General features: G+C 35.3%; 1 protein-coding gene across 18 annotated transcripts in view; it reads right to left on the bottom strand.

Annotated features, from left to right (window-relative positions):
- ADAM22 (ADAM metallopeptidase domain 22) overlaps positions 1 to 12,974 on the bottom strand; it is a 254,828-nt gene that overhangs the window by 67,234 nt on the left and 174,620 nt on the right. For all 18 annotated transcript variants that reach the window (XM_031939952.1, XM_031939953.1, XM_031939954.1 and 15 more), the window contains exons 7-9: positions 11,000 to 11,069; positions 6,856 to 6,926; positions 3,930 to 4,004 (exon numbers count right to left, since the gene is read on the bottom strand). In XM_031939952.1, coding sequence (XP_031795812.1) covers positions 3,930 to 4,004; positions 6,856 to 6,926; positions 11,000 to 11,069 — 216 coding nt within the window. The remainder of the gene's footprint in view (positions 1 to 3,929; positions 4,005 to 6,855; positions 6,927 to 10,999; positions 11,070 to 12,974) is intronic.

Genomic DNA, 12,974 nt, shown 5'->3' with positions numbered 1-12,974 from the left:
AAAACTAGACTCTAAGCCAAAAAGATCCGGGTGTGAGCTCTGACTCTGACACATATAGGCACATCATTCAACCTCTTGGTATCCTAGGCAACTTTCTAAGATTAGAAAATGCTGAGAAGATGTGAACCTACATCGACTGAGTTTCCACATCTGGGTACTCCCATACCAATAATCTACTAGTCCCTGAAGATATAAAGGTGAAAGTGAAACAGTCTGGGCCCTCCGAGAACTTACTTTCAAAAGTGTGTGTGTGTGTGTGTTGTGTGTATGTGAGTGCCCATGAGTGGGGCAGGAAAGAGAAAATGGAATAATGTGTGTGTGTGTGTAAACATTTATATATATATATATATATATATATATCTCCAAAAACATTTATGAAATGCCTACTGTGTGCCGGGCACTGTGTTAAGTGCTAGGTGTACAATTGATAAAAAGATAGATAATCCCTGTCCTCAAGAAATTTATTATTTAAGGAGAAGAGACAACACGCAAAAAGAAAAAAGAGAGGAGAGAAATGGGACACCATGGGATACATGGAATTAAAATTAGACAAAACTGTAGACTCAGAACAGAATGAGATTAAAAGTCCAGTTTTTACCTTCTATAAAGAAGGCATTGGGAAGAGTTTACTACCCCATGTTCCAGCGCTCCAATCAGTAGACTGATGCAGGTAATAATTAGTTATGGGTGTATATGTCTGTGTCTATACATATATACATACATTTGAGAGGCAGGGAGAAAGAAAGAGGGAAGGAGAGACAGACAGGCAGAGACAGAGAAACAGAGACAGAAAGACAGAGACAGACAGACAGAGACAGAGAGAAAGAAAGAGAGAAAGAGAAGGAGAGAGGGAGGGAGGGAGGGAAGGAGGGAAGAAGGGAGGAAAAGAGAGACGGGGGGCACCAAGAGGGGGGGGAGCAGGACGGGGAAAAGAGAGAGAGAGGTTCTATGAAGGCATTTGCTTGCAAAAAAAAATTACCTTTAACTCAAAAATTTTAATTCTTATTCTCACAGTGAATCAATACACTTGTACCTGAACTCATCAGGTAAAATTTTTAAAATGTGGACATTTAAAAAAATATTTCTTGAGAATTAAGCAAATTAGTCCTCAGTCCCGTGTCCCTTTATTTTTCTGCAGTAGGATAGGAAGGAGTGCTATGAGTTCAAACCATCTCTAAACATTAACTTAGATGTCAGTATTCCAAGTCTGAAATCTTCTAACAATGAACCTAATACTGGCAGAACTGAATGATGTCAATATAGATATTCTCATAAAAAAAAAAAGAAGACAAGAGGAAATTGCAACTAAATGGAAAGATGGCTCATAAGTTCTCCTGGGAGAAGCAAAATCATAATAAAAGAGACCACCATGAAGATAATTACAGCTTAAGCACCAACAGCTGTTGCAGAAAAAGTAAAGAAATATTTTTGAAGAATTTAATAAAGTCCTTCAAACCAGGCCAACATATGCTTTATACTATGAGACTTCAATGTGAAGATGAGCACAGGGGAAGACAGTGAAAAGGATGTTGGAAAATATGGCTCAGGTTTGAGAATCACTGGAGGCTAAATTCATGTAAATACTCAAGAAGCCTCTGGGGTATATGTTAGAAATACTTCCAGAAGAAAGTCAGAAGATGCTGGATATGGCGAGCACCAAATATCAACACACACACACACTGAAATGGACTATATTTTAACATATGGGAAATGATTGGTAACTGATGTGGTAGTCATTTCAGAAATAACTATCTTATACAATCAGAATAAAAGTTAAAGTCAATAGCAGATAAGGGAGGAAAGAGTAAAGGTGAGAAGGCACCATATACAATAGCATTACGTTCAACCACCTATTTAATTAAGTAATCAAGGTCAAGTCATGGGAAAAAGACAACGATACTTTACATAATTCATCATTAATTCTGATAAAAGATTAAACAATGGAAACAGCTGCCAAATGAAGAGGCCAAAAGAGTCTCCAAATCCCCTTAGCCAGCAAATACTTAATCTCATTACAGCATGATGGCAGCCAAGGGCAACATCAGTGTAGAACATAAACTCAGTTATAAAACACTACTGAGAAGGGTGCTTATGAGAAATCACAAGCAAAATCACTTCACAAACCAGTGCATAGCAATGAAAGGAGACAAATCTACAGAAAATTTGATGAGATCCAACAGAGTAATAGCTATTTAAATGGCAAATGCATCCAAAGATAAAAATAGCAGCAAGGAAACAGAATATAGACCGGACATGTCAACAATTCCACATGTATTTTCATTTATGTTGAAAATGGAATCACCATATTTAGCCTAGTGTTGTTCAGTTGTTTTAGCAATGCCTGATTCTTTGTGACACCATTTGGGGTTTTCTTGGCAAAGCTTCTGAAATAGTTTGCTATTTCTTTCTCCAGTTCATTTTACAGATGAGGAAACTGTGGAAAACAGGGTAAAGTGTCTTGTCCAGGGTCATATAAATAGTCTAAGATTTGAATTCAAGAAAATAAGTCTTCCTGAATCCAGGTTCAAAGCTCTATCTACTTTGTCACATTGTTTCCCAGTGAAAGAATAAATACATGATAGGAACACACAGGCTTCAACTTATTTCCTACAATACTGTATTTGCCAAAAATGATGTAAGGGATATCTTCAAAGAATTATACAATCACAAAAGGAGATGGATCAGTTATATGGCCAGAATGACAGATAACAGAGAGTTTGAATTTTGCACTGAAACCCTAAAATATAAAAATATACAGAAAAGAAGCTAACTTATTTTTTGTTATACATCCTGTTAGCATTCTAGTGAAACCTTTGTGACCTCAGAATCATGTTTAAAATAATTGAAAGGAATGCTAAATTTCAGTTAGAGATTGGTGAAAATAAAGTTAGAATTCGTTCACAGTCAAGTTTATGGACATCCTGAATTCACAGATGGATCTCAAGTTTATCCCAATGACCTAGAGGAAGACCTTCAGTAGCTCTTAAAACCTAATGTGTTATATGAGGAAGTTTATGTAGCACTCAAGACTGTCAGAAAGAAAAGGTAGATCTGATCAAGAACATGCTGAAGAACTTAAACGTGTTGAGGGGTTATATTACAAGATATGTTAGTGAAAGGGAGATACCAAGGAATGGGGGAAATTGAATATAATACTAATTTCCTAAAAAGATGAGCAAGAACACATAAGGAACCATTGACTAATATTTCTACTACGAGCATGAACTAGACACATATATTGAGTATATTTGGTAGAAAACATGAGCAAAGAATAGGTAAGTCTTCACCAACCTTTTTGCTATAGCAAACCACATTTTATAGTCATATAAACATTCAGAAGGTGCAGAAAATACAAGACGCTATGCTGTTTATTGTTTGTGAATGGCAAAAACTCACATTTGACTCAACAGAGGAAGATAAAATATCAAAGGTTTCCTCCAATAATGAATGTTTCATTTAGATGCCAAGTTTGCATAAGGCTACATGATTGTAATTGTATTTAAAGCCTATTTGAAATGAGTTTTAAGATTTAGATTGTAAGGGATCTTTAGGATCAAAGAGTTTATCCCTTCATTTACATCTAGATAAAATGATTTAACCAAAGTTACAATGAGTGACAGAAATAAGATTGAAGCTCAAGTCTTATGATTTAAAATTCAGGCCTATTTTTAAAATTATATCCATGATGGCACATATTGCGACCATGGTTATGATCTTGATGTCACCCACAATGTGGCTTCTGGTTCCTTCCATTCAATATACAGTTGAACTGCCTATTTTTGGTGGAGAATATAGAACTAGGGTTACACACTGATTTTTAGCATCCTCTTTAATTACAATATGCAAGACTTCATTTCTACCCTCACAGGAGTTGTCATTCATTCTTGCCCTAAAGCATGCATGAGTTTCAAACAAAGAATAAGTCCTACCATTAGGTGATCATTCACTATCATCAGTTCAACATATTTTGTTTCCTCTTCTACGTTGCGTGGATGCCGACGAAGCTGCAGAAACATTAAATAACAACAAACGTTAAATACCTACTATAGAGAGAATCTTGAATCTGAAGGTAAATGAAGGCAGAAATTATAGTCTGAGAAGGGGATTCGAGGTACCTACAAAAGTCACTCTAAAACCATTAGATTGGTGCTAAGAGGAGTAACTAAGTGGAGCCATAGTGCCCAGCCTGGAGTCAGGAAGAAACATCTTCCCTAGTTCAAAACCCATTTACTTTTTGTGTATTTTAGACATTTACTAATTGTGTATTTACTCTGACTCAGTTTCCTTTTTGTAAAATAACCATATCTTTTGTAAAAGAGATGGAGAAGGAAATGGCAAATCACTCCAGTAGCTTAGCGAACCTGAATGGGTTTGCAGAAGAATTGGCTATGACTGAAAAACAACTGAGTGATCACAAGATATTAAATGCACTAGACAAGAATAATCATAGTGCTCCCATAGGGAGAAACAAATAGGAACTGAAAATGTGGCTTTTTAGGGGGTTCTTTTTAACATGATCTTCCTCTTTTTGGAGTAAAAGATTATGTATATACCATGTAACATCAAGAGAATGAACACAATAATATTTATGTATTAGAATAAAACAACCATATTATTTATGTAAAGTCTTCCCCTGAAAAGTTCAATAGGTTTAATGTACATGAACTCATTCATTTTCATAATTACTCATTTCCTCTCACTATCTCTAGCAAGCATCTAGGGAAGGGAGTAGGGGGAAGGGAAGGAAGAAATTTGAAACACAGGGTTGTGCAGGGGTGAATGTTGAGAATTATCTATGCATAAAAAGCCTTAATAAAAATATTTGTAGTAAGATTAAAGCCAATTCAGGTTATAAAGATAAATGCTAGAAAGTAATTATTTAAAATTAATAGAGAAATGCTGATAGTACTTCCAGGATTGAACACAAAGGAATAAAATTAAATACAATCAGATGGAACTCCTCAAAAAATTTGGTTTTTAGAAGATCCATAGAAAGCTTCTTTCTAATTATATTTCTATAAGAGATGGGGTAAGGACATATTAAAGTAGCCTGTCCAATTCCAATATATTTTGAATGGAAATAATTCAATCACATCCAAAGAGAGAACCATAGAGACTGAATATAGATCAAAGCATAGTATTTTCACCTTTTGTTTCTTTGTTTTCTTTCTTTTGTTTTATTTGCTTGTATTTCCTTGTGTTCCCCCCTCTCCCTTTGGTCTGATTTTTTTCTTGCTTAACATGATAAGTATGGAAATTTGTTTTAAAAATTTAAACTTATATCAGATTGCTTGCTGTCTTGGGAAGAGAGGTCAGGGAGGGAGGAAGAAAAATTTAGGACACAAACTCTTACAAAAATGAATGTTGGAGACTATCTTTACGTGTATTTGGAAAAATAAAATACTATTAAAAATAAAGTAGTCTATCCCTGTAAATTTTAGTCATTTCACTTTTATTATGTTGGGAGGTATGCCCAATAGGCCTTACATTACTTTTGAAATACCTCAGCAAGTTAGACTATCTCAGTGTTCTCATCTATAAAATGAAGAGTCCCAATGTATAAGATGCTTTCCAGCTATTAATTTATGATCTTATGAACTCTAGAAAATGAGCTCTTTCTTCCTTTGAGCCAGCAACCTAAGTTCTAGGCCAAGCTTTGCCAATAGCTGACTCAGTGATTTGGACAAGCCTCATCTTTTTAGGACCTATTTTCCTTATATATAATAATGAAGGGGCTGGGTCAAATTATATCTCAGGTTCCTTCCAACTTTAAAATTTCAGGATGTAATTTTGCTTCCAACTTGGAAAGGAAGTATGGTATAATAGAAATAGTGCTGAACTTTATCAAGAGAAACATGATTTCCCTCTGGTTCTCACTGACTGTGTGATCAACAAATTGATTAACCAATCTGAACCACAATCAGGATCTGTACAATAAGGTTAATACTATTTATGTCTCATTTTGCTGTCATGAGGATCAGATGAAATAATATTTGTCATATGTGACTTTTACAACTTCAAAGAGTCATATAAATGTGAGCTGCTATTATCATCTTGATTTATTCCAATTTTTCTCTCTAATTTGCTTGGTATAACTAGGAATGAATTTCTCCAATTCTACTTTCCTCCAAAGACTATTGTCTCCAAAGATCTTATTCACTAAGTTTAAATCCCAGCTTTCCTTACTTGATAGCAATAAGTCCTAATGAGATAATAATAACTTGACCTTCTGATATGCATTCTCAAGATCAAGATGCAAACAGAAATGTAAACAACAATTAAGCAGACATCACTATGTAGACCAGAACCTGTGTGTAACTCATAGTTCCAAGGTGACAGAATAAAAAAAAAAAAATCCCATTACTTGTTTCTGAGTGAGAATCATAATCATCACTGCAGTAGGAAGTGTTTTAGTACTACTACTAATGTCAGTTCCTTCTCCATGCTCCACAAAGGTGATTTCTTTTAGTATAACCCCACAATTTATGTGAATTCTTCAGCCAAGGTATGTCAACTGCATATTTAATCTTGCCAAAATCATTTTGGGATTCTTCTTCTTCAGAGGTTTTTAGGTCTCCGGAAGTTGTCTGATATGTTGCAGTCTAATTTCCTTTTGTGTTGGATAAGATGGCCATGAGATAGTTGGATGAGATAATCCCATAATTCTATGATTTCTTTTTCTCCTTCTTTTTCATCAATACCTTCATCACCATTATGACAATTATTATCATTATTATTGTTTAAGCATTTTCATAGTAGTATCTGAGTTTACCATTGTTACATCCATTGACCAAGTACTCACTCATCACAAAATCAGTAGTTGCCAAGGTAATTCTATGTGTTGCACATGCCTACCTGCCTTTTACTCCTTTTTAACCTTGGTTTCACAACAAACTTTGGAGAAGTGATGTTCATTTGTTGAAATTCTGAAATACAGTAAAAGAAATTATATTTTACCAACCATAATAGGTGTGCCCAAACTTCTATATTGTTCCACAAAAGTTATTAGTTCGTCCCACATTTGGTAATTCTACAATAATCTCATGCATTTGATGGTAGCAAACCCATTCACAAAATAATAAATTTAGAGCTCAAAGAGTCTGTCTTTAGAGACTGTCTAATCTGAACCTTTCATTTTTACAGATGAGGAACTGATATCTAGAGAGATTAAATTATTTGCCCAAGATCACAAAGGTAGTGTGAAAGGTACTAAAATTTCTGACTTCAACAACAAGGATTAAAGAAGCAGAGTCAGAATTAACTGTTCCATGATAACAATAGGTTTGGAAATCATAAAAAAAATCTACAACAATTTCTCATGAGATCTTTATTTTACGCCCAATATTTTTGCTCACCCCTCCAATAGTCATCACCTCTTCATCAGATACTAGTATCCCCAAAACGTGATTTTAATCTTCTATATCAACCACCATTTATTCTAACAAGTAGTGAAGCGGATGGAGGAAATTGGGAGGATGAGAGGATTAAATAATCTATAACCACATCAAAAACTTACAGATAATCAAGAGTTAATGAAACTGTACCAGTATTGAATAAGTCAGTATGTACTATCAAGAGGCAGTAGGATCCATCTTGTAGCCAGAAAGATCTGGATTTGAGTCACATCTCTGATATATAACTTTGGTAGTGTGACCATGTGTAAATCACTTAAACTCTCCATATTCTGAAACTACAAGTTGCAGATCATTTATCCTATCTGCTGGAAGGAATTTCCCCCACCAACGAAATTATATTTCTGGATTTAAAAAAAACTTTTCATTTTGTCAATAGCATAATATTCAATCATTTTAATCTCTTTAGAACCCTACACCATGATAATTCTCAGGGCAGAGTTATAAGTAGATTTCATGGATATATATATAAATTCACTATGGATCTTGCATACAAATAAGGAAGTATTTGTATTGAAATAGATGAAATATTACAAAGTTCCCTGTGGGCTGCTAACCTTCTAGAAATTTGATGGTTCAGTGGGAAAAATGAAGGAATCCTTTGGTGGGCTCTGTAGGTGATCTATGTACTGCAATTCTGAGGTTTGCCCATTATCATTATTTCCACCACTCATGTAGATGAGCCAAATATTTGATTGAATTCATACCACAACTCTGGCTGTGGCTGATTTTGTTTTTCAAACATATGTTTATGTACTATGTTTTTGAAGGAAATCATTCAATCTATGTAACTCTAAAAGAATTTTGAAATATCTAGATAAATATTCACAAAGGAAACTAATGAATACTTAGAATAAAGACATTTCTACTTAGATTAAGAACATTTCTATTCACAATAAGGAAAAAGTTAAAGCTGCAAGGCTTCTTTTAACTTTAAAATTTCTTCCTAGTTAAGTTCACCAATTGAGGAGTACATAAAAGAAAACTTGTCAGGACTATAAGAAATACCTTGCATTTCATCTATTATTATGTTTACAGGTGATCAAGTCACATCAATCAATGATGCTGAATGCTTTTCTATTCTTCTTCTAACCCAATCCCTCATTTTACAGATGAGAAAACTGAGACCAGAATGTTTAATCAGCATGCCTCGGGTCACAAAGAAGCTAAAGTAGCAGAGCTGAGATTTGAATGCAGAACCTCTGATTTGAAATTATTCAAGGATCTTTTCATTACATCACAATGCAATTCTTTATTCATAATAAGGGATTGCATACAAAATTATTCCAACTGATGACCCCCTTCACAAAATAAGATGGGAGAAACACAGGCAGCAGTGCATCTGAAAAAGATCTGAGGATCTGAGTGAACTCAAGCTCAATGTGGGATATAGCAATCAAAAATTTTATATAGATAGCATAGCATTCGAGACTAAGTGGTGACTATATAGCTATATTTTGCCTCAGACCCCATTTAGAGTATTATGTTTAGTTCAGGGCATCTCATGATAGAAAGAGTCGGGAGGCGGGAGGCATTTAGGGTCGGGAGGCATTTTAGGGTTAGAGTCGGGAGTCGGGAGGCAGGTTCATTAATAAGCTGGAAACAGGCAAAAAAAAGGGTAACTAGGATACTGAATATTCTTGAGTTCATACCCTGTGACAATTGGATAATGGAACAGAAAAGAAAACTTATAGCTATCATCAAGAATTTAAAAGCATATCATATAGAATAGGGACTTTGTTCACACCTTTCTTCATCACAAAGGTAAAACTGGAACAAAAAAGCAGTAGTAAAGTTTAGGACTGAGGTCTAGAAAAACTTCCCAATAATTGGAGATATCCCAAAGTAGAATAGGCAGCTATGGCAGATGATGAGTTACTACTCTCCCCTAGATGTCTTCAAATAATGATGGGATGAACATCTATCAGCAACATTATAAAGAAAATTCTTTTTCTGGAATTGGTATAGACAGGTATTATATGCCCATAGTGGATAATTCAGGTAATATGTAGCCATAGTGGAATATTTTCTTGTTATTTTATACAGAAGTAGAATAAAGTTGATAATCTTATTGGGTCTGGGATGTAAATTTATTTTTCAGAGAGCAATATATGTTTTGTGTTTCTTCTAAATCAACATTTACTGAAATGTATTCAAATAAACTTTTTTTTTGCTCTTAATTGATATATATGTCTATCTAAACTTCTCAGGAGATGAAGGGCTACCATTAACATATCCTGTCTTTCTAGGGGAAACACATTCAGAAATGAGAAGAAACCAGTAGGGATGCCATAGAAAGCAAGAACTGGATGAGGGCATATAGAAATTAAACTCATCTAATGACAAGTTTCTGAAGAAGGAACTGTTTGACACCCATTCGTAATAATGGCAGGATTGCTAAGTCATCACACAGACTACTTGCTTTAAAAGAATCCTGGGTGATTATGAGGAATCGAGGGGCATCTTTTAGCAAATCTGTAATCCAATAACATCAGAGGAGAAAAGAATGTCATTAATTACTTGGACCATTAGTCCCATATCAATTACTGCCTTAGCTTGATGGATATCACTCCCTGGAATACTTATTAAATCACACCTTTGCTTTCATGCCCATTTCGTGTTTGGTGTTTCATGGTTATTTCTAATTCTCTCAACTAAGAAAAATTCTGGAAAGTTTTGAAAAATCACAGAAACAACAGAATGATGGGCTGTGTGTTAAGTTGACAAATGGACTTTCATAAAGGTCATTCATTAACCAGCTGACTTTTCTCATTTGTACATCCTTCAGATGGGTTGTTCTATTTTGTGAGGGCATATATTCTAGTATCTCCTGGTAACAGGGTCAAGAAATCAGGGATGGAAGAGATGGAAGAAAGAATATTCCAAGTCTTTCATATGACTGATGGAGAAACAATTCCAGAAAGGTTCCTTAGTTAACCTGAGGTCACTTAGCTAGTTGGTGACAGAATCAGGTTCTTTGATTCCCAATCTTGGCCTTTTATGCTGTCTTTCCCAGGATATATGTTCATTGATCCACACTGCCCAATCATGGTTGACTAGGTGATTGTAACAGGGAGGAAGAAGCCGTTTTCAAAATAACTTAAAACTACAGAAGCCTTGGGCATCCTCTTGCCTCCCAAAAGAGAAAATGAGGTGTAAGGTATTAGTAAAATTCAGGCAAAGGTACAGCAGGGATGCAAAGAACTCTCAGAATTCTTACCATGGATGAAAAACATTTACCATATTTGCTAGCTCACGCAATTTTGTAACTTATCCAAGATGAACATTTAAAACAATCCACTGATACAAACCAATCCTGCTATAATTGTGTATCTTTATTATTAGCTCCCATGGAATCTAATTTAAAAAGAGGTTTCCTTCAGTTTGCTCAGGGCACACCTTTCCCAGCAAATGCACTATAAACATAAAGGAAATTTGTATTTTCCTCCACACACCAGCATGACTCTGCATCTGAAATTCTCATGAACAACTAGGGGCTAATGACATTCTCCAATGCAGATTTGTTCTAAAGCACCAAAATGAAATAATAAAGAACTTTTAAAAAAGTGAGCAGATGGCAATCATACCAGATGGCAGGTCATCCAAGGGAAATTCAAACAGTTTGGATTTGTAAACCGAATGGAAATGGAAGTCCTCCTGAAATAACACAAATCATCACAGTTTAAGCATAGAAAACAAACCATCTCCAATCAGCCTCAGGCAATCCCCTCTATTGACTGCAAAACCAGATATATTTAGAAACATTATGCTTTCATTCTATTCCCAGTGTTGGCCTTGAGGAGAAATGAGCTATCATCTATCCTCCTCTCTGTAGACCAAATAGTCTTGTCTAGAAGCACAAGGTTAAATTACAAATTTAAAATGCTATATAAGTTATCATTTTCATTATTAATAGTAATCATTTGGGGGAAATCTGGCATAATGGAAAGAGTACTAGATTCAAATCTCAGCTTAGACTGATAAGTAAGTAAAGGCATAAAAACTAAGTATTTAGGATTTCTGAAGACTCAGGCTGTTCTGAATCTCAGTGTCCTCATCTATAAAATTGGAGGTTGTGGGGAGCCAGCCACATAAGGCCAACCTTGAATAGGCTGAATCACATTATACCAAAGACTTCCTGAATAGGAATCTCCTAATCACATCCTAACTTTGAATAGGCAGATATCTAGGCATCCCCTAATCGCATCATAGAGCTTCCTGCCACCAGAAACATCTGAGCAGCTCATCCTTGGGCGGGATACCAACCCTTTGTCATGGACCCCCACCCTGTACTGTGTTTGTACAACCCTGCCCATACGTGGGGCCCGGAAGATTTTGGAGAAAGGAGTAGCCATTGCTAGATCGAACCTCTCAATAAGAAGACTGCACAGTCCCGGAGAATTTGGAGAATTTAGAGAATAAGGTCACCACAGGAGGTAATAATATTTGTACTTTCTACCTTACAGGGTTAGTGTGAGAATGGTATTTTGTAAATCATGAAGCACTATTGAAAAGAGAAGATTTTATTAGGGAGAAGAGTTCTTGATTAATCTTAGGAGTACAGAATTTAGGTGTAGGACTGGAAGAGGAAAAGATCACTCAGTGGTGATCTAGTCCAACCCACTCATTTTACAAATGAAGAAAATGAGATTCAGAACAATGAGGGACTTGCCCAAAGTCCCACAGGTTTAGGTGTCAGAGCTGAGATTAGAATTGGGGCTTCTATCTCCATCTAGAACTCTTCCTTGGAAGTCAAAACTCATAACCTGGATGCTCTAATGAGTTGATCTATTTGATTTACATGGAAGAGCCCTTTGGAAATCATAGTCACAGGACTTAAAGCTAGAAATAAATTTCATTTAAAAGATAAGGAAATTGAGGCAAAGGAGATTAATTGACTTGCCTATTAGCAAATGCCTAAGACTTCCTGATTCCAAGCCTGATTCCAAGCCCAGAGGTCTTTCCATTATGTCATCTAGTTGCCCTAACAGAAGATGGTTTTGATCCATTGACTTTTGGGTAAAAAGTCCAGCACACATTCACTGGACTATGCTGCTAGACACAGATTTGCATTGTAGATCAGGTGATTTCTTTAAAGTTATATATATATATATATATATATATATATATATATATATATATATATATATATATAATTTTCAAAAAAGCCCTTCCTCCATAGAAATATTTGCACAGGGTCCCTGGTGCTCTGAAGAAAATGATCAATATCCCAAGCAAAAACTGTAGTAAAATCAAAGTATCCTACAAAGACAGGTGAAAACAGAAAGTAAAGCTTTCCTCTCCTCTAAGAACAATCAGTGACTGTTAGAAAGAATTCCTTTTTCTTCATCCATTTATGCATGATACTGATTATTAAGAATTTGATGCTACTGAATGAGCATCATGATCAAAAATCATCTGTGAAATAACCTCAAAGCTGCATTACTGCACCAAATGATACAGTGAGAAATTGGCAGATGAAGAAAATTTATATTAGTTATTCAGATGGTTTTGGAAAGAAGATTGCCAGCAAATGGAAAAAATTTTTGCGGATTCATCATA

This window comes from Sarcophilus harrisii, chromosome 5 (assembly GCF_902635505.1).
Source record: "Sarcophilus harrisii chromosome 5, mSarHar1.11, whole genome shotgun sequence".
NCBI classification, from domain to species: domain Eukaryota; kingdom Metazoa; phylum Chordata; class Mammalia; order Dasyuromorphia; family Dasyuridae; genus Sarcophilus; species Sarcophilus harrisii.
Note: the sequence above shows the minus strand (reverse complement) of the source record. Positions and strands in the feature narration are given on the sequence as shown.